This window comes from Staurois parvus, unplaced genomic scaffold, assembly GCF_062004578.1.
Source record: "Staurois parvus isolate SC_StPar_1 unplaced genomic scaffold, SC_StPar_1.0 ptg001328l, whole genome shotgun sequence".
In the NCBI taxonomy this organism is placed as follows: domain Eukaryota; kingdom Metazoa; phylum Chordata; class Amphibia; order Anura; family Ranidae; genus Staurois; species Staurois parvus.
The window spans coordinates 4,875,760-4,899,022 of record NW_028319124.1 but is presented as its reverse complement, the minus strand read 5'-3'; the positions used below and the strand labels follow the sequence as shown (position 1 = coordinate 4,899,022).

At 43.8% G+C, this 23,263-nt stretch overlaps 1 protein-coding gene across 2 annotated transcripts in view; it reads right to left on the bottom strand.

Moving 5' to 3' along the window:
- The window catches only part of LOC149436958 (uncharacterized), a 37,318-nt gene that overhangs the window by 11,965 nt on the left and 2,090 nt on the right, over positions 1-23,263 (bottom strand). The window contains exon 2 of one of the 2 annotated variants that reach the window (XM_089661298.1): positions 273-413. In XM_089661298.1, coding sequence (XP_089517424.1) covers positions 273-413 — 141 coding nt within the window. The remainder of the gene's footprint in view (positions 1-272; positions 414-23,263) is intronic. The other variant, XM_089661299.1, reaches the window with a different exon arrangement.

Sequence of the window (23,263 nt, the reverse complement as noted above, 5' to 3'; positions counted from 1 at the left end):
TTGGCACAGCCTTCCTAAAGGGTGCTAGCGGGAATTAAATTTTTATTGTTACATTGGACACTACTTTATAATCTGCATCTCCATTTATATTTTCCAACTACTAAATTGTGCAAAGGCCTTATTACCCAATCCATTCAATTTGTATCCAATCAGGTAGGCTCTTGCAGTATATAGTTATTGGTAGATCTAAAGGAGATTGCTCGATGAGATTGGAACATCTGTGGTCATCTTATCATGTAAGTACTTTTAAGACAGAAATAGCTGTTACTTACTTGGAGTAAGGATGGTGGAGCAGAAATCTGAGTACTGTGGACACGCGTGGGTACCCTGCTTGTAGCACTCTTCTTCACTGGTCGCCACACAGCTGTAACATCGCAGCGCTTTACCTTTACAGAAAGAACACGGGAAAACAACTATTTTAACTTGCAGCATCTTCTCATTTTGGAGTCTTTGCACTGGTCATATACATATATATATATCATGTACAGCGCTGAGCAAACCTTTTAGCGCTATATAAATACTGTATAATGATAATAATATACACCATCAGCTGTAATACCAGACAACACTGACATAAAACTCTCAAACTCAGGGTCTAGATTTAACAGCACAGTGTACGGAATAACAAACAGCCAATCAGATTGAAGATTGTATCCAATTAAAGTAATCACTCAATGGATGCAGATTTCTGATTTGTAAAGGAGAAATTTGGGGCGTGTAAAAAAATATATATAGATACTCACATACATACTTAGCTCAGTTCTCAGTTTGGTTGGAGCGGAGAGTAGTGACTGTCAGTCATCTCTCTCCATTCTGCTCTTGTAGTGCTCACTGGAGAGTCAGGCTGGTGATGGGGGGGAGGAGCTGACTCCGGCTCTTAGTCGCAAATATATAACTGGATACTAACATTTATAGGTAAAGTTGATCCAGGGAATATCTGATTGCCTCTCGGGGGATCAGGAAGGAATTTTTTTCCCTGCAGGAGCAAATTGGATTATGCTTTGCTGGGTTTTTTTGCCTTCCTCTGCATCAACTGTGGGTGTAGGATTAAAACTTTTTTTTTTTCTATGGTTGAACTGGATGGACTTTTGTCTTTTTTCAGCCAGACTAACTATGTAACTATGTAACATTTAGAAGCAGAGCCAGTTGTCAATCTGGCAGCTGTGTGGATCCTGACAATATGGTTGGGATCCTTCCAGAGCCTGGATGGGCTCTGTGACATCAGCTGACAATAGAGTTTACTTGTTTCTGAGTCACAGGAGAGCAAAAGTAAGTGCACACCTGTGACCCACAAAAGAAGGGTGGCCAAAAAAATTGGCCATACTTTATTATTATTATTATACAGTATTTATATAGCGCCAACAGTTTGCTCAGCACTTTACAATATAACGGGAGACAATACAGCAACAATACAGTTCAAGAGGGATAGGAGGGCCCTGCACCTTGGAGCTGACAATCTAGGAGGGAGGGGCTAGTGGTACAAAAGGTAGTAACTGTGGGAAATGGACTGGTAGGAAGAGTAGAAGATTCCATTATTAGCTGAGGGCAGGATAGGCTTCCCTGAAGAGATAGATTTTCAGAGATCACCTAAAAGTGAGCAGAGTAGGCGATAGTCTGATAAATTGGGGTAGAGAGTTCCAGTGGATGGGGGAAGCTCTGGAGATGTCCTGGAAACGAGCATGGGAGGAGGAGACAAGGGAGGTAGAGAGCAGGAGGTCGTGCAAGGAGCGGAGAGTATGGCTTGGGTGATATTTGGAGACAAGCTTGGTGATGTAATTTGGGGCAGAGTTATAAATGGTTTTATATGTTATTGTTAATGTTTTGAATTTTATTCGTTGGGCTATGGGAAGCCAGTGGAGGGATTGGCAGAGAGGGATGGAGGACACTGAGTGGAGGCCAGTGGAGGGATTGGCAGAGAGGGGTGGCTGATATGGAACAGTTAGTAAGGTGGATGAGTCTGGCAGCAGCATTCATGATGGACTGAAGAGGGGATAGCCTGCGATGAGGTCGGCCAATGAGGAGGGAGTTACAATAGATACAATACATACTTCACTTTTAAGCATAACTTACTGTGTACCATTGCTTTTGCTGCAATTATTAAAGTGCATATTTACCTCTCTGAATGATTTTTTACTTTCAAGATGAACTCCAGCCTTACCTTCCATCTCGCGTAGTTGTACAGGCTCCTCTCCTGTACTGAAAATGTTTACTCTGATTTCACTGCCATCTGAGAGCTTCTCACAGTGTGCATTAGAAGCTGCAGAAAGGCAGATAGAGCCCACCTCATTTTCTAACCAAAGGATATCCAGGATCATCTAGCTCTTTCCTTCCCAGCCTCACTGTCCCTGGCCCACCTCTTTCATTTCTTGGATTTCAGTTCTACTAATCCATGTAGGTGTTACCTAGGGAGCCCTACAAGCAAATGTTGCCTGTCTAAAAATACCTATTGCTTTAGACTGGCATCCACCTGTAAAGGCATTTTGCTGTTTACATAAATCCCACCAAGAACCAGCACACTGTTTGCATTGGTGTTGAGGGCTCTTGAGAAGAGTACTGAGGCAGGGTGCTGTGATGTTTTCAGAAAACAGCACTCTGTTGGCTCCTCCCACCAGTCCTGATCTGGCTGCATTCCATAAAGAAGTACAGAGACCCTGTGATGACATCACTGAGTCTGAAATAAGGTACGTAATGAAAATAAAAGAGTTTTGTTTAAAGACTTTATTAGCATATTGATGATCAAGGAGGAGTCTGGGAGAACCAAATATAAGTAGATTAATCTTCAGCTTTAGATTGGGCCATTTGGATTGATAAAATTGAATGCTAGGCAGATAGCTAAATAAACAGGTGAAATATGTGCATGGGAACTGTTTACTTGCAAAATGATTTGTATTTTTGTACATCCAGTCCTAAGATTTACACAGATCTGCCATAAGGCACAGCCATGTCTAGCGGGGCAGTAGATTGTAATTTTCTCTGCTACAGTTACACTAAATAACACAGGTTTTGTCCCTTCCCCAGCCTGTTACTGGACAGTGAAGGAGAAGCAGCAGACTAGTGATTTCATCCCTCTGCTCTCTCCTTCTATCAGTATGTTCCTTGTTAGCACATGAGCATCTCCATTCTGGGCTTTGCTTTACAGAGTTTGCAAAAGGCTATTAAATCAGAATCAGATATGCATACTGCTTGTAATTAAAAAAAACAAATATTGATGTATTATATAATCCAAAGCTGCATTAATGTGTGTCTTTTATACCTGCCTAGAGTTCAGTGTGCATTGAGAGAAATATGTAGGCTGCTATTGCTAGTCTCCTTCCTATAATGCTGGTTTTATGGCTGCCTCTGGCTTCAGTACTCTCAGGGTCACAGCCTTTGACATGGCAGAAAGTCCAATCAGAACTCCTGATATGCATACTTGTTTTGGGGTCATTGGTCAGTGAATAAATGGACATAACAGTCAAATAACTGCAATTAGTGGTTCTTAAGGATGAGCTCATTTGAGATTTTTAATTTCCCCAAATGTTTGAAAATCAGAAGATTATATTAAAATGTCTATTTTGGTGGAATGCATTGGAGTCAATGGGGAAGGCAAAATTTAAGCGGTTTTTCGTAGTTTTTAAAGGGCATTTAGACAGGAAAAAAATGAAATCAATTAATTTTAAGTTTCGCTTTTGCTGACATTTTCTTCTGCTGTCAAAGTTGCAAAAATCCTTGTATTCTGTGATTGCCATCTGTTATTATTATTATTATTATTATACAGGATTATACAGGACGCCAACAGTTTGCTCAGCGCTTTACAATATAACGGGAGACAATACAACAACAGTACAGTTCAATACAAGAGGGATAGGAGGGCCTGATCCTTGGAGCTTACAATCTAAGGCATGTGTGGTTCTGTTAACAAAGAGAACAACAGAACATCATCTAAGAGCACAAAGACTTGGACAGAAAAAGAACTAGCTGGTGCGCTGGCTACTATTATATTACAATGGGTGGAACATGTAATTTAATTAAATGTCAAAATGCCAAAACGTTTTCCTTTTTCACTCATGGGGCGCTGCAGCTCTCTACAATCTCTACAGGGGGGGTGGGAAAAGACCTAAAACAATACAAAGGAAGAGAGCGCACGGCTGCCCTAGTGTAATACAGATTTATTAAAATTAAAAATTAAAAATGTATACAAAATATACTCACATTTTCCAGGTAGTATAGAACATATTATATAAATAGATGATCCACAGTGTGGTCCCTGTAAGATCCAAGGCCTCTGAATGGTCTGCTGTCCACCACTGTCCACCACAGACTGCACTGAATACATGGAGACAGACTGCCAGCGAGTCCTCCCCACTGTGCATGCATCCAGTCCAGCCGGCACCGGCGGAGTGCGGTGCCAGCTGGACCATTCAGAGGTTCAGCAGTCGACAGCGCACCATTCAGAGGCCTTGGATCTTAAAGGGACCATGCGGTGGATCATCTATTTATACAATATGCTCTATACTACTTGGAAAATATGAGTGCATTTTGGATAAGTTTTTAACTTTCATTTTAATAAAGCTGTAGTACACTAGGGCAGCCATGCGCTCTCTTCCTTTGTAAAAGCACAAAGAGCCTGCAGTTTCCTAGTAAGCCTAGTGTTGTCACAGGATGACACATCCATGGCCCAGCCCTCACCACCATGATTCACAATGTGCACGGGTCAACCGTCCCTGTGGCCCCACCTAAAACCCAAGAATGCATCTGAGGTCTCCATGTCCTAGAACCCAACTTGCAGCCCTTTGCCAATTTTTGTGTGGCCCTCGGAGCTCCTGCACATAGTGGTCTTTTTTTCTTCACGTAGGTGCTTACCCAGGCCAGTGTAGGTTTCTTTAGACTGGGTTCTAGTAGTTAAAGAGGATCTTCAATCCCCTTGCTGACTTTAAATTAAAGGGACACTTATCGGATATCCAGCACTGTCCTCACCTAGGCAGGTTCTTCAATAGTCTTTATGTTCATGTTTACCATGAGAAGCCCTCTCTGTGTCCTCACATCTGGCTTCTCACTGCACACGTGCAAGGAGCACTGCACTTTGTGAATGGTCCTGCAACCTTCTGGGACCTGTGATGTGTCCTAGAAGGCTGCAAAGAGGGGGGACATTAAAACCAGGTACTCGCTCCCCCTCAAAAAATAAATGTGTACAAAAGTGGTAGACGGGGGGGGGGGGGGGGGAGTAGGCGGAAACGCATAACTTCCGGGTTTGGGTGAAGTTCCACTTTAGATAACGTGTTCTATTTCTTTCTTACTATCTTAGTTATTTTTGTGCTGCCTATCACTTTTCATTTTTTTATATTTTTTCCTCCAATCTTTTATAATGGATCTTGCTGAGAGAAATCTCAAATGTGGAACCAATATTTTTTTAAGGGAGCTGTAGAAAACACAAATGTAATAGCTTTTATTTGTAAAAGGGCTGTAATGGCTGTGATTTCTAGCATCTATCTATCTCTCGCATCTCATATAATGTGTCTTCAGTCTATGACTCGCCATTCTCTGACAACTCCTAAAGCATGTTTGCCTTCTCTGACCATCCCTGGTAGAATGCCTGTAGTCTCTGACCATCTCCTATTGTTTAACAGCTTTCTGTAGCATTACATATACAGCATTTTATGGGCAGCTCTTTCGTGATGTCAGGGGCCGCACTTAAAGCCCCCCTGTGTCAAGAAGGTTCATCACCATCATCATCTCGATGGAACGAAAAAGCTACTGAGACCTGTGACAATGACAAAAGCCACCAAGTGTCTTTTCCAGTCTCTGCCAACAGCCCTCTAAGCTGCGGGGGAGTTTCTGCATTTACAAGCATTTGAAGGACACATAGACTTTAAATGCTCCTGAGGGTTATGAAAGCTCCTTTTGGTTCTCATGTTATAAAAGTCTTTCAAGCAAATTTCACCTACGCAGGTCAATGAGCAAAACTGAGAGTCGTGGCAAAATCTGTATTTTGCAGCTAAATCAGTTTTCCAGAATGATTTCGCACATCCCTCAAGGTCCTTTTACACCATACTACACATAAGATGCACTGCATTTGCATGCATTTTTATGCGTGTTGCATTGCAATTGTATGCATGAATGTGTGTTGCAGTGTGACCAAGGCATATAGAAGACCATTGTTTTTTATGTGTTCTTGCAGTAACCTGAAACTAGAAGTATTTAAAGTGTGCTTGTTGCCTTGGGGTTACTGTAGACACAGCAGTCTGGGGATACTTGTAGGATGCTCATACAGTTATAGATAGACAAATTGAACCCCCAGGTGTTGGGACTTTTTCTTTTTTTTTTCAGTTCCTTTTTTTTGTTGTTGTTCAATATATTTATTAAACTTTTCGAAACAAAATACATATTAGGTCTACAAATCATTGCATAGTTAAAAGGGCTGTTTCTCAAGATGTAGTCCAAGGCAATGTTTCTCGGCCTTTTTTCACTTTCAAAACATTTTTTAGTTTTAGTAGACTACAGAGTATAGACCAATGCAAGGGCATAAAAAAGAACAATGCATCAATGAACTCCAAAGTAATAACCATTGGAGTTTAGTATACAAAGAAAACTCAAGCAGAATACAATGAGTATTGTAAATTGGTGTACAATATTACAATACTACTGAAGAATGTATCTAAAAGTGAGGACAAGCACTAACTCTGAGCCAGAAGGCGTTCATGGGGTTGATGCGGAACCTAAACCTTTTTTTCAGAGGAGGCATACTTTAAAAGTTTTCAAAATGACCAGGCACCCTATTCTAAAATGTAAAAACTAAACGAATAGTTTATATACCGCAACAACATCTACACATGGAGGACACCCAAAGTTAGAGGTGATTTATTCTTTCAAAGCAACTACACTTTGGCATACTGGTACTGACCAGTGGTGTATTTTGGTTTTGTGCTGCCCTAGGCAAGACTAAAATCGGGCACACACCATCCCCCCCCCAATCTAAATTTGTCCCACCCTTTCCTATTTAAAATCCACCCCTTCATCTGTAAACTCCAGATGTATAGGGGAGGGCAGATGGAGGGATGGATGGAAGGATGGAGGTAGAGTACATGGGGGGACAGATGTATTGAGGGATGGATGGGGGGACAGATGGATGGATGGAGGGAGGGAGGGGAAGATGGATGGAGGGAAGGGTGGATGGGGGGGACAGATGTATGGATTGAAGGATGGATGGACAGATGTATGGATAGATGGGTGGGTGGATGAATGGAAGGAGGAAAGGGTGGATGGGGGGACAGATGTATGGAGGGATGGATGGAAGGATGGGGGGGACAGATGGATGGAGGGATGGATGAATGGAAGGATAGACAAATGTATGGATGGATGGGCAGATGAATGGAAGAATGGATGGGTGGATGGATGGAAGGGTGGATGGGGGGAAATATGTATGGGGGGATGGATGGGTGGATGAAGGGATGGATGCATGGAAGAAGGGAAGGAAGGATGGGGGGACAGATGTATGGAAGGATGGATGAATGGAAGGCTGGATGAATGGACAAATGTATAGATGGATGGATAGATGAATGGAAGGAGGGAAGGGTGGATAGGGGGACTGATGTATGGAAGGATGGGAGGATGGATTGAGGGGTGTATGGAATCAGTAGCTGTCATGAACTGATCTGGTTTTCTCCAGCCTCTTCCTCCCACTTCAGAAGCAGACTCTCCTGAACACCCCCAGGACATGCCTCTCGCACAGGGACTGGCTGTCCTTACTGGGGCTGCTGCATCTCTTGGAGTGGTACACACCCAGTCACTGTTGGACTCCCTGGCCTGCCTCTCCTGTCAGATGAAAGAGCTAGCTATAGCTAGCATGGTCGGTGTGAGGAATAGAGTCCCCCTAGAAGAGGAGCTGGGTGTCAATAGAAGTGGAGCGCTGCCAGCTAGAGGGAAGCTCGTATGGCCAGTCTGGGCCTGGTGTCACCCCTCTGATGGGCCCCTGCACCCCCATAGTGACACCACTGTTTGTATTGTCTCTTCTGCCTGCTGGGTGGCGGCACCCCCCTTGAACAATGCCGCCGAAGGCAAACACCTTGTTTGCATTCAAGTAGATATGCCCCTGGTACTGACTTGTATTCCAGCAATTCTTTTTCAGTGCTGATGGAAAAGGGGTGACATCATTGGTTGTTAGGACTCTGGCGGCTAGAGGCTGGTAATGGTGCACAATAAAAACCTGTGGCTTTGTATAACTAAAAGGCAGGCTTGATCCTGTATATAATTGTATATAATTTTTAGGCAATTTGTAAACATTTTGTCAAGGCATCCCTGAAGAAACCTGAAGGTACTCCAGGGTGTCTGGGCACCCTGATGTAAAAAAGCTGGTCCAAGAGACTGATGGCTCAATTATTAGATCCAAATTGTATACTTTATTAACTGGCAACAAAACAGCCTCAAAATTGAAAAGTCAAGATACTACATGTAAGCAGGTGCTTGCGGGGTACCATTGACTGTATTTCTACTGTTGTATTAATTGCACTGTGTAGCTGTGCAGATAGTTCAGGCTGCCCGGGTTCGGAAGGGGTTAACTGTGTGTCAGATTTTTCCCGGGTTTTCTTGGGCCTCGCCCCCTGTTGTAAGCCACTTAAATACATAAAAAGGGAAGGTCTTAGAGCTGGGAGCCTGCACATGGGATGACAGAGGAAGGACTGCTGGGCCATGTAGTCCTGCTGAAGCATGTGGCCACCCTAGTGGGTCACCCTGTTGGGATTCACCCTGGAGCCAGGAACCTGCCAGCTACAGACTGTTGATAATGAACTTTGGTTTTCTAGAAGGTATGATTTGGGCAGCTTGCAGTTAGTTAGGGAGAGACATATGCAGTCTGTTCTTTATGTTGCTGGATTGTAGGGATGCACCGATACCGTTTTTTTATCAGCGAGTATGAGTACAAATACTTTCTGTCAAGTACTCGCCACTACCGAGTACCAATACTTTGTGGTGCGACTTGCGTTAATGAACGCAAATTGCACCGCAAAGAACAGCATGCTGCTGACCAATCAGATGCTGTCTAGCCTGCACGGTCATTGCTGCAAGGAGAGCAAAAAAAGATTTCAAATCCCCGTTGCTTTCTCTCCTCTCCTAACACTGGCACTCAGCATAGGATGCCTGCAGGGAGGTTTCCCGCACCACACCTGTGTGAACTCGGGCTATGACAAGCCTTGGGCCCACACAGGAGCAGTGAGGAAACCGCACGCGAATTGTACAGGAAAAGGAAGACATGTAGTGACCAAGAGCAACCAACAATAAGGGAATAACATGGCGACCAGACAGCGGAAGGACAGTACTGCCAGGGGCTACAGGGCGAGGGGATTTCCTCCCTAGTGATCGGTGCCCCAGTAACTAGGACCTAACCCACATGGTTATTATTATTATACAGGATCTATATAGCACAAACAGTTTATGCAGCACTTTACAAAATGAATCTACCTTATAGACCTAGCAGCAGTACCGGAGAAGTTAAGGAGTTAGGTCTTACACACAGGAGATCCATGCTTGTCCCACAGCGGGACCTGTACTCTATCACTGGGAGTGAGGTGATGGGACTAGAGCAGATTCACTGCAGGCTATACTTAATGTCAATGTAAGCATATGTTATATTTACTAAATTTTTTTGTAAAAAAGAAACAAAAAGGCTTTGAGTTGAGGTACAAGGCCACAAAATGGAGGAAGAATAAGGAGAGAATAAAAGGGGGAAAAAAGACAAGAGAGGGAAGAGAAGAGGAAGTAGAAAAGAAGGTAGAAGGGGAAGTAAATAAGGGACACAACACAAAAGAAGAATGGGGAAGCATTCCCCCCACCCCAGGACCACAGAACCCCATATCCCTATGAAATGTCATATATCCTTCATTATCAGGTGGAAACCTCCTCAGGTGTGTTAAATACATGGAGTTTCCTCTTATTATATCAATCCAGCACTGGCTGAATTCTCTGCCCCCCCCCCCCCCCTTATTTTCCCATGAAATGATGTAGAAATGTAGTAGAGTTTAGTAAAGGAAACTGTTCCCAAGATAAACATGGAGGGTGCCATTGTTGACGTCTCAATCTGCAACTGCCAGCTGCCTGGATGTCATGCTGACTTGGAACCAGTATGCGATTTCCTTATATGCATAGAGGGCCATGGATAAGGGGGTACCACCAGTTCTCCTGTACGGGTCCCAGGCCAGCAGGGGGGCCCAGGCAGCTGAGTGAATCAGATGTGGGCAGGAAGGGTGATCTGCATATCAGGGGGCAATTACTGGATCCAATCCCCTGTATTGTTCTCTCTGCAGCAGCTGAAAGCTGGCTTCTTCTTACTGGCTCTCAGCTGCTGCAGAGAGAGCCATACAGGGCATCGGTTCCAGTAATTGCCTCCCTGTCACACCCATCACCCTCCCCGTGTATCATACATTTCCCCCTGCTGCCCAGGACCCTTGCAGTGCTACTGGCCCCCCTCCTCTCTTTCCCACCAGCAGCTGCAAGCACACAATAGGATCCCTCAGATTGAGAATGGGGGAAGGGTCCTGTATGTATGTCACATTTACCAGCCTCTTCCTTTCCTGAATGAACACAGTGAGTGAATAGTAGCTATCACTCACTGTGTTCATTCATAACTGAAGTGTAGTAAACGGTTTCGTTTTTTTTAGGGGGGCCCTGTCAGGTTGGCTGTATGGGGCCCCAAGGTTTCTAACAGCAGCCTTGTATGCATACTTGTGACTCACAATGTCTTGGAGTCAGTGGGTCAATGTAAAGCCAGGCAGCTGGCATCTTCAGAAAATGGTCAGAAATGGCATCCTCTCCAACAGGCTTACTTTCAGTTACTGGCCTTTTAATTTCCATGTTTAGAAACAGATATACTGTTAAGTAGAGATCAAATCAGCGATTTTGGTGATATTGATTTTGCCATTGGCTCATTGTGCTGGTTAGGTGCAATTTACCTCGAATAACAATTCTGATGTTTTTGGATTTAAGGGGGGGGGGGGGTAGTTGGGGTCAGAAGGGGGAAGGGTGCAGGATGTGGTGGACATAAATATATGCAGATAAAGGGATAATATGAAAGCTGATAACAGCTTGAAGAATTGCTTACTTCAATTGGACTAAAAGCAATGTCAGCTTATTACATCAGGCCTCCAATCATTGCATAATAGAAAACCCACATCTGAGCGGAAACCAGCTGGAAGATAAGTATGTTTTCTAACAGATGTTTTTTTTTAAAGTTGTCATGTGGCAAATTGAAATGGGGGGGGGGGCTGTGAATTAAGCGGACTTTGCTTTTTAAGAAAAAATACTTTACTTTTGTCATTGTCATATATACAGAAATAGCTTTTCAACTTACAAACATCTCCCTTATATATAACCAGTGAAAACAGTCTTTCCCAATCTGGGGACCCAGCCGCCATTTCTGCCATTGGGTGTCACCATCTTGCCTTTTGCACAACATAGAAAAGGTGTAGTCAGTTTATAAATCACATCCTTTCTGTGAAAGACACCTCTTCCCTTTCGGATAATAGTCAGGTGTCGCTCTTGTTTGCATATGCTGATGATGATGATCGAAAAAAAAAATAAGACTCTCTGTTGACTTTGAGAAAAAGTCAAAGTTTGCATATCAGTGACAGAGCTGTTTGGCCTGCTTAGACTGCACATTTTGGGAAACTGAGCGTGTTCTAAATATCTTTTGAGTGGATTATGAAAGTAGCTCTATGTTGACATTATTGGGGAGTACTGGGGAGTATAAAAGTACAGGCAAAGCTCTTTTGGCTCTACTTCTCTACGGCTAAACGCTAATGCAAAACCGTTAAACTCACACTTTTAACGTAACTTTACACAGCTAACGTTACCAGCGTTATTAAAAAGCACAGTGTGTATGGAGGGGGACAGATGCAGCATCGGACCAATGCTGCAGCCACTTAGGTAAGTATAATTGGGGGAAAAACCAAACCCCATACTTCTTTTTTAAGACTACCTCTTCCCATTGTTAGATTTGGGTAGAGCAGTGTATTTGGTTCAGATGTGTAAATGCAGTCAATGGGAACTGTCTGCCCAAATATGCTGGCCTGCAGGCCAGGCAAGAAATGTGCTATTCCCAGGGGTGGACTGACCTATTGGGAACTCGGGCACTGGCCGAGGGCCCGGAGTCAGTAGGGGGCCCCATGAGATGCCCCTGGTACCTTTTCATAGGCTTTTTTGGGTGTGGTTTGAGTGTGGGTGAGGACACAGGGGCCCCATGATCCCCTATTGCCCGGGGGCCCCATGAGTTGTCAGTCCACCCCTGGCTATTGCCATTATAATATTTATTTTCCTTTAGTCTCCTTCAGTTGTAGCTCTCTGTCATTTCTGCAGTGGTTTATATGTGGTCTGTGGTATCTTTGGGCGTCTTCAAACTTTGAGTTGGCACCATACGGAGAAGAGTTAGATCTGGGAGATGCCAATATTTCAGATCTTATGTTCATGCCATCCATACACCTAAGCATGTGTGCAGGGTGTTGGAAAAAAGCAGGCTGGCTTAATCCTACTTCCCTGAGGGTAGTAGATAACTGTGCCGTCCTTCAAGAATTCATGGTAGAAGAAGAGGTCAGCCTAGCATTACTACGAACTATTGCCAAGATTTTGTGTGTTTGTCTACAGCTTACGTTCAGGACTTCTTTGCAAATAATGGTTATAGTGGCTGCTGAATGAAGGTACCATTAAGAGATTACTAAACTGGTTCCACTATCCTGGCCTATGTGTGACTTAAAGCAGAGTTCCAGTCTCCTCGGCACTTTTCTACTTATTCTCTTCAGTTTCAATATATAATTAGGACAGTGTTCTAAGTGTATGTCGTTTGCTTACTTATGAATGTGACATTTCTCAGCAGGATCCCAGCACGCAGGCAGTGGCCATTACTAGTGTGGGCATCTGAAGCAACCTCCTACTTTCTTCTGGATTTGGTGTAGCTGGCTACCCAGCATGCACCTCCTGATCTCGCGCTTGCTTTGTAAGGACATGGCCTGGCACACTGTGTTTGTAGGTTGCCATAACAATGGCGGCAGCAGAAGATCCTGCCCCGTTGTTATGGCAACCTGTCAATCATTCCTCCCGATAACGTCACTTCCGGTCAAGAAATACCGCAAGACTTCACCATTAGGCTTCCCAAAGACACCTGGGAAAACCAATATCGATATCCCAAGAGTCCTAGGGAACTGCCTAATGATGAAATCGCCTAGGCGGCCGGACCGAAAGTGCAGGATACTGACAGCAAAAAAAGGTATTTAGAAAAAATAAATAAATAAAAATATCCTATAACAGACTGTTCTGAAGGTGGGCATTGTGTGGTAAGGATCATGAAAAAAAAGGGTAGAACTCTGCTTTAAGCTATTCATATACTGTACAGGCTGAGAGGGATGGAGGTTGAATATCCTGCTGTTCTACTGAATGTAATATAGTGAGATGCTCAGAGTCAGAATTAATTGCATCCTCTTACTGTTATGAAAGAAATGTCAAGTATTAAAAGCTGTGATCATAGATATATTATATATAGTTGGGCTCTTCCACCCATTTCTATGAAGTGGGTAGATGCACTGGAGTGCAGGCACCAGAAGGAATATTGCAAGCAAACAGTATTTGTTGCAATGGGAATGAAAGAGGAAGACCATGCTGCAATGAAGGTCTGATTTAGAGTATACTACCTTAAGGGAGGTAGAGTAGCCTATTTTTTTAATGAAATTCACCTGCTCTTTAAAATGTATCTAAACCCAAAAGTAAAAATATTCCATTTTTAAGATATGGATACCATTATTGAGTGTTGTATTTCAGGCCAGGCTACAAGGACTTCCTAGGATGAAATTGTCACAAGTTGCTGACTTCAGGTAATCAGGACACATCACATTTCTGATGGTGCCACCTGTGCAGCTAAGCCAGCCCTCAAATATCATACCCTTATCAGTGAACATTACAGTTTAGTTTGCATGATGAGAACTACTGTAGGAACCATGCCATCTCACATAGTTAGTCTGGCTGAAAAAAGACAAAAGTCCATCCAGTTCAACTATAATTTGTTATAAGGACCATAGTTTACCAACCATGTTAAAAGATATCTAGGCATTAGGAAGCCCAAGAAAACAAAGAAGTCAAAGGGTGACACATTGATGTACACACCAAACAAAAGACTAGGATCCAAGGTCTTTTCTAGAACAGTCTATACACACACTGAATGTACTTCAGAGCATGTTTGCAAACAGCTACAGGGAAGCAGATACAAGACCAGTCACCCGACACGAGGAGACAGTAGCAGTGACCAGTCTTTATTACAGGAAGTTTCTGTACAGAGGTGAAGTTTCACACTGGAATACTGCACAGATCTGGAAGACATACAAAAATCACACAAAGATTGAAATAAACACATGCCTTTTGTATTTAGATAATAATTGATGGCCCTGTCCATTCTCTCTCTCCCCCCCCAGCCTGTAACAGAGTTTCAGGTTTTTTGTTGGTACCTGCTCCCACTTCCACCATCCTCACCTAGATGAAGGTGACATAGCTTGTCCTGCTCCCCTCCCTGCATGCAGCCTCCTGGGACACGTCACATCCCAGGAGCCTGCAGAACCACTCTCACGGTGTCACACGATCTTGACCATGCACAGTGGGGAGCTGGCTGTGTTTCATCAGGAAGTCACAGCCGGATCCCAAATCCAAGATGGCAGCACCAGGAATCCACAGTGGTAAAAAGAATAGGCTGTGGGAAACATGGAATCCATGGACTGGTAAGTACCTGATTTTTGAGTAGCTGCAGTATTTGCAGCTGCTGACTTTTTATTTTTTAAAAAACTTGCTGAAGTTCTTCTTTAAAAACTTACCTCAGGGTTACGGGCCAACTGAGTCGTATTAGGTATCTGGCTCCAGGGACTTTTTTTCTGTTAGTTTGTAATACAGTAGGGCCGAGTAAAAACCCTGTCAGTTTATTTTGTGCTGTCTGTGTCCTGTTACTTATATCTCCCTCTCACTTCCTGTTCTAGAGATACAACAGGAAGTGGGAAGAAATCTCTACAAAGAGGTGTACCACTCTTAGACACATTGACCTGTGCTTAAGGCAGAGTTCCACGCAAAAGGGGAAGTTCCGCTTTAAAGATTGGTCCCCCACTCCCCATTAAGGATTGGCACCTTTGGGGAGTGGAGGGGAACTATTACCCGAATTTGACAGGTACCCGCTCCCACTTCTGCTGCGATCGTCTAGGCGGTAGGAAACAGAAGTTGTCCTCCCTCCCCGTAGTCTTCTGGGACACGTGACAGGTCCCAGAAGACTACAGGACCATTCATGAAGTGCGGCGCTACTCACGCATGTGCAGTGGGCACCCGGCTGTGAAGCCACAAGCTATCACAGCCGGGTGCCCACACTGAAGATTCCGGCACCTGGAATACAGGATGGCTGGTGAAACGGCCTGCGGCGGGGGCAACGCGGGATCCTGGGACAGGTTAGTGGTTGTTTGTTTTTTAAAAGTTAGCAGCTACAGTTTTTGTAGCTGCTGACTTTTATTTTTGTACAGAGTGAGTGGAACTCCACTTTAATGCATTTGAGTTGATGTGTATTGACATCCATTTTTTGACACACTGCATTGATTTCCATTTGTAAAAGCCAAAAGACCTGATTTTTTTACCCAGGGCACACCAATGCAACACACCTAATGAAAACAATAGATTTTGTCTGTTAGCCCTCACTTCACGTTTTACAGCGGCTGTGTTTGGCTTTTGACGGGTTTTTTCTACAGCCAGTAACCCCCCCAGCATGTTATCCTATGTGTCCATGCACATGTAGACTGTAATCAACATTTTTTGGCTGGGAAAAGAACCCAGGACTAGTGGGTTTCTAGAGGAGTTTTTTAGCTGTAAAAACGCTGAAAAACGTGGGAAAACAACGCAAACCGCAATCGCAAAACGTTTTTGGACTTTTTGTGACCAAGAAAAAAATGGGGGGGGGGGGGGAGTTAAAAAAAACTAAATAACGCTAAAAACCCCAAATGCGGGAAAACGCCACTAATGCTAAAAAAACCCTGAAAACTCACGTTTTTAATGTATCTTTACAGAGCTAATGTTACCAGCGTTATCAAAACATCCCGTGTGCACGAGGGCTTATTGTAATGGTTCTGCATTGAGTAACATAGCTGGGGTGAATAAACACCCGACAAAGGGTCTAACCCTTTCCGCTCTATCCCAAACTAAGTTTTCCTGTACATACACTTTACATGCAGATTTCACATAAACGAGGGGTGTTCAGAACAATCCGGGACTTATTTTCCAGGTATAACAAGAAATGCTAGCGTGGTGGCACTACACATAGTAGTAAGTGGCAAGGGTGTCCTACTACTGATAAGCGGCTCACACGTCAAGGGCCAGTCCAGAGAATGTTATTCAAAATGGCAGACAACAGTGTTAGTGTGTGCATGGAACCAGGGGCGGACTGACAACTCATGGGGCCCCCGGGCAATAGGGGATCATTGGGCCCCTGTGTCCTTGCCCAAACTCAAAAAAGCCTATGAAAAAGATACCAGGGGCATCTCATGGGGCCCCCTACTGACCCCAGGCCCTCGGGCAGTGCCCGAGTTTCCAAATGGTCAGTCCGCCCCTGCATGGAACAGTGTGTGGTCAGTGGTGTATTTAGGTTTCGTGCTGCCCTAGGCAACACAAAAATTGGCTCCCCTCCCCATGGAGAGACCCTGACAATGACCAACACCCCCTCCTCCACAAAGAGAGCCTGACGTTGACTAAAAACACCCCAGCCCCACCCCCACCAAAGAGAGCCTTCCACTACCACCGCCCCCCATACACTAGCAACCCCACCCTGGCAAGAGATAAGATACTCCCCTTCACAGCTCTGGACATCCCCAGGAACAAGAATCAGGCTCTGCATGCACCATTAAACAGCCCCCAGCCTCTCTCACATCCCACCTGGTCTCCATGCTACTTGTGTTTCTTCTTCCTTTCCTTCTTTCGAGGGATGGCGCTGCCCCCCTGAAAAATGCTGATGCCTCCCTGAAAAATGCCACCCTAGGCAAATGCCTTGTTTGCCTTATGGTAAATACACCCTTGTGTGGTGAAGTTTCTTGTGATCAAAGGCATAAAACCTGCGAATATCTACAGAAGATTTCAAGCACAGTACGGTGATGAGACACTCAGCCACAATAAGACATTTGAATGGTGTAAACATTTCAAAGATGGCCATACGTCCTTCAGTGACGATCCCGGCCATGGTGATTCCCAGCTCACAGTAGTCATTCCTGTGAACATTCAGCACGTGGAACGCCTGATCCTGGATAATTGGCGCAACGCCTGTTGTGAAATTGCACAATACACAAATCTTCCTGTGAACACAATGATGACGATGTGAAGAAGGCTGTCCTAGGATGGTTCAGGCGTTCAGACAAATCTTTCTATACTGAAGCTTTCCAGGCATTAGTTAAATGCTGAGATAAGTGTATAAATGTAGCAGGGGAGTATGTTGAAAAATAAATGCAGTTTCCACTCCCTGAAATTTGTTCTTTTATTATATAAACTCAAAAGTCCTGGTTTGACTTGAACGCCCCCCGTACTTTATAGTGCTAATATTTGTAGCCATGTACAGCAGGTAAGGTACCCAAAAAGTGAAGAAGGCAAACTCCACTGAAATTGTGGAAGGCTGCTGTGGTAAAAGGAGACATGGCTTCATTACTATGATTTTTGTACAGGAAATGAGCTTTGTGTTACAATATACTATACATACATGTCTATGTCCACAACAGATGTCCTGGCCTGCTCTTATACCAGGAATGGGGGGGGGGGGTATTAGCTACATACACCGCTCTGGTCTCGGCTGGGCTTTTCTAGCCTTTCTTTTGGGAATGTTGTTATAAGCAAAGGACACCACTATTGTAGGTGTTAAAGAAATAAAATGTTACATTAAAACACCACTAGATATTAATGATAGCAATCTGCAGAGAAAGTGTGTGTGACCCCCCCCCCCCCCCCATCACTAATACTAACCACAGCTACAAAGCCTTCCACAACACTGCCCTAGCTACATCGCCAACCTCATCCTCAGATATCGCCCACTCCGCTCCTCCTCCTCTCTAGCTCCCTCATCACCTCTTCCCATGCTTGCCTCCAGGACTTCTCCAGAGCCTCTCCCATCCTCTGGAACTCCCTACCACAGCATGTCAGGTCAGCTCCCACCCTGTCTGCCTTTAGGCGATCTTTGAAAACTCACTTATTCAGGGAAGCCTACCCTACCTCCACCTAAGAGCTGTACTTGAATCACCCCCACCAGATCATCCCCCGCAGCTATCACCTTTTGTACTACCTCCCCCTTCCTTTAGATTGTAAGCTCCATGAGCCGGGCCCTCCTATTCCTTCTGTACTGAAATGTATTGTAATTGTACTGTCTCCCTTATATTGTAAAGCTCTGTACAAACTATATAAATCCTGTATATTAATAATATCTCAGATCTCTTAGACCAGTGGTCGGCAAGCTGCGGCTCGCGAGCCACATGCGGCTCTTTACACACTTTAATGCGGCTCTTCTGTGTGCCGGGCGCCCGCTCCCCTCCCTCCTCTCGGGCGGCCGCCCCAAAAGTCAGGACTCTGCAGCTAGCCCAGCAATGGGCAAACTACGGCCCGGCGGACCTTTTAATCCGGCCCGCGAAGCGTGATCCAAAAAAAAAACAGCCAGGGCAGCGCGCTCAAATGCAATGATTGGCCAGTCTCGCTGCCACTCACATCCTGATAGCCAGTGATTGACTGTCAGGATGTGTGTAGGCAGGGCAGCGTGACGAACGTGAGAGGAGCTAGGCTCCTCTCACAGTCCGCCCTGAAGACCGGAATGGCGCGGGAACACGGCGAGAAGAACGCGCGGAGCAAAGGTAAGTGAATTGACACAGGGGGGACTTGGCTTACTACTTGCTACTTACTTACTACTAATATGGGGGATGAATTACTATAGGGGGGGATGAATTACTATGGGGGATGAATTACTACGGGGGATGAATTACTATGGGGGATGAATTACTATATGGGGGATGAATTACTATGGGGGATGAATTACTATATGGGGGATTAATTACTATGGGGGATGAATTACTATATGGGGGATGAATTACTATGGGGGATGAATTACTATGGGGGATGAATTACTATAAAAACTTATTGAAACTAAAAACAGTGTACCATCCTATGTATTTTCAGTTTTAAAAATGTGGCTCTCAAAATAAATTTCAATCGTGGTTTTGGCGAGATTTGGCTCAGTTGAAAAAAAAGGTTGCCCACCACTGTCTTAGACTGAACACATTAATGCCATTTTCTGCAGCTTTCATTAAACTATCACAGGTGATCATGTTATGAAGGTCCATGTTCAGGCATTTCCTGTTACAGGGTGACAACGCTCTATCCCCATCTCCAGAATGTGATAATATGTTGTCACCCTGTCAGTAGGCACAAGGAAGACAAGAATTTCCATTTCTTTTAAAATCTCAGTGAAAATTGGGGAGATTTGGGTGAAATACATTGCTGCCAAAAGGAAAGGTAAAATGAAGGTGGATTTTAAAGTTGCAATAGGCTATGAATGGCTCCCGAGGGTTACAGCAGCTACTGTTAACTATCCTGGACCTATTCTTGTACCAAAAAAAATGTAGCCACATTATTTGATTTTTTTTTTTTTTTTTACAGACAGAAACCAAGGTGGAAAAAAATTGAAAACTAAAAATGCGTACACAGAAGAAAGGAAAACAAAAAGAACTAAATTAAATAAAGCCATTATTAATACACTTCCCAAAATAACACCCTCTAAAAAAATGTAAGTATTTTTTTCAGACACATTTTTCTGGCTAAATGAAGAAAATTAAATAAACTACCAATCCCCACCTGTAACCTGAAATTGGTTGCACTGACTCACATTAGGCAGGCATGGTCCACTATTGTCACCATCTGGAAACATGAGAAATGTCATGCAGCCCTCAGTGCATGTAGACAGGAAATGGCAGCAAAGCCGCTGCTGGAGATCAGCACCACTGAGATACAACCAGAAGATAGAAAAAGTATTTTATTAAAAAAAAAAAGGCAATTGTTTCAGATACTCAGTGCTTTATCAGACTAAACATCTTTAAGGATTTACATCTACTTTAAAGTGATCGGAAACTCTCTACCTTGATTTTTACCTACAGGTAAGCTGTATTTAGACAATAAAATAAAACTACCTGTAGGTAAAATGAATATCTCCTAAAAGTGCACTGCTTACGAGGTATTCCAGCTAGCAGCAGCTCTGTGCCGTGCCTGGTGCTCAATGCGCACATGCGTGGCGGTGACATCATTGTGGCATGGCGAGTCAGATGGCCATGCGACGTATACTAGCACATTATAGTACCTTGCAGGAGGAAACTTTTTTTTTTCTTTAGAAGATTTAATACCGCTTTAACCAGTTCCACACTGCCCTATAGCAGAAATACTGCAACAGGGCGGCACGGGTGCGCAAAATCACGTGCGTGATTTTGCAGCTCCGGGTAAGGGGGGGCGCATGCGCTCTACCCGCACCACCATTCACGGCCTCAGCTGTGATTACTCGCCGGCACCCGGTAATCGCAGAGTATCTCTGAAGAGGGAGAGATCTGTGTATAAACAACACAGATCTCTCCCCTGTCAGCTCCTGAAAACTGCTTTGTATGGTTCTGAATAGCAGAGCCATACAAAGCAGTGTGCTTACAGTGAAGCTCACACACAGCTTACTATGAAATAGCACACAGTTAACCCTTTGATCGCCCCACATGTTAACCCCTTCCTGCCTAGTGCCATTACTACAGTGTCAGTATTTTTTATTAGCACTGATCACTGTATAAGGTGTCACTGGGGATGTCCGTGACACCAAGTCAGTTCCCCCCAGTGTCAGAATGCTCGCTGCAGTCCCGCAATAAGTTGCTGATTGCCGACATTACTAGTAAGAAAAAAAATTCCAGTATGTCTACCGCCATTTGTAAACGCTATAACTTTATAAACCAATTAATTTACACATTTAATTAATAATTAATTAATAAACCGCCACTTGTAAACCAATTAATTTTCACGTATTGGGATATTTTTTAGCAAAGACATGGAGCAGAATACATTTTGGCCTAAATTTATGATGAAATTTGATTATTTTTTTTACTGGACATGTTTAATAGCAAAAAGTCAAAAATATTGTTTTCTTTCTCAAAATTGTTGGTCTTTTTTGTTTATAGTGCAAAATTTAAAAAGGGAAGGGGGGTAAATCCTCAGGAAGGCAAGTAGGTAAAGACATAGAAAAATAATGCTTGTCCTGACATCTTGATGAAGCTGAGAATTTGGCCTCATGAGCACTGGATGCCTTTTAATGTGGCTGTAAGGGGCATGTGGTGTTTTTGTTTTTTTGCCCTTAAACTCCCCTGTATGTTAGTGTCCATACACACACACAAAGGTGTTTAGAGACAGACAAAAACAAAACAAAAACAGAAAAAAAAACATCCAGCACATTAAGGAGCAGCAGCATTTTGGCAGAAAAAAACAAAGACATATATAAACGTGCGTTAACCAGAGGTGGACTGACAACTCATGGGGCCCCCAGGCAATAGGGGATCATGGGGCCCCTGTGTCCTTGTCCAAACTCAAAAAAGCCTATGAAAAAAGGTACCAGGGGCAACTCATGGGGCCCCCTACTAACCCCGGGCCCTCAGGCAGTGCCTGAGTTTCCAAATGGTCAGTCCGCCCCTGACGTGAACTCTAGGTGCGTTTAGCGCTTGATCGTTAATTCATTTCAGCAGCTAGAATGAATTCTGGCCAATTAAATGAATTAACACCCAAGCGCTTGACTCGCCCAAACTCATTACACGCGTTTGCAAGCATCAAGTGTATATTCTGCCAAAACACTTCTGCCAGGAGGAAAGGCGCCTAGGAGACATGGCCAAATGTCCAGTGTGCATGAAGGCCGTCAAGTTGCAGCAAAGAACAAATGCAGGCGATTCATCTAATGGAGAACTGAATACATTGTAGAGAAGCTGCAGAGAATATTCACCTTGTCCTATTACATAAGAGCGCCCCATAGTGGACACCGAGCATAAATACTCAACCCCAATTAAGGATGTTAAGCGTTTAAAAACTCAATAACATTTTAGAAAGAAATTATTTTCTTAAATACATTTTGTTGTTTTATTCTAAAAGTGGTAATTCATCGACTCCAGAAGTTGCACTAATCAACCCACCAAAAAAAAAAATCACAGTGAAACTGTATAGCTAAGGCCCTTTTTTATTTCAGGTGGTCGTTAATCACTGTCACTTTGAAGTGGTCACCTGATAAAAAGATGCTGCCTAGAAATCATATTTGAATATTAATCTGCTTCCTTCTGTCCCTTATGGCAAAGATAACCTTAACGTGTATTTCCACCTTTGCAGCCAACCTTGAGAAACCCTACACTAGATGTTGGTTATGTGTTCTCATTCACACAGCATGACTAAACATATATTTTTTATTATATTTCTTAGCTTTCTGGTTGTTTGTTTGGAGCATTGTTATACACAGAGCTCTATAGGCCTCTCATTTTCCAAAATAACTTGCTGAACGGTGCACTATAGGGCAGCCTTTCTCAACCAGGGTTCCTGGGGACATTGTTAAGGGTTCCTTGAGCAAGGAGCAGTTTATGATTCTCAGGTGAGTAAACATTGACACTACTGATCTTCTTAACTAGCTGTAAGGGGGAATTTTTCCCAATGACCACAAATGGAAGGAGCAGTCTTCCCACTGACTAATGTACCATGAACTGTAGATATAGTAATTATTACTCCTAGATTGTAAGCTCCCAGGATCAGGGCCCTCCTATCCCTCTTGTATTGAACTGTATTGTTGCTGTATTGTCTCCCGTTATATTCTAAAGCACTGAGCAAACTGTTGGAGCTATATAAATCCTGTATAATAATAATAATAATTAGTAGGGAGTCCCTAAGACCAGAGCCAGAGAGGTATTTCAAGGGTTCCTCCATGTTAAAATGGTTGAGTAATGGTGGGTACACACTATCAGTTTTTTTTTTTTGTTCAACCCAGCCCGGAAGGACTAACATCACATAGTTAGTACAGCGATCTCCCCGCTGAGCTATTGCGTTCTGATAGAGGAAATGCTCCATGCCAGAACACTCCGGTCAGCACTCGCAGTCATTGGCTACCAGCACTGATTGGATACCTATCGGATTCTGGTTTTCCAGCATGTCTGTTCAACAGAAGCCAGCCGTTCAGCTGGCTTCTGTCAGACAAGTTGGTGTACACACGGGCCGAATGTCGGCTGGT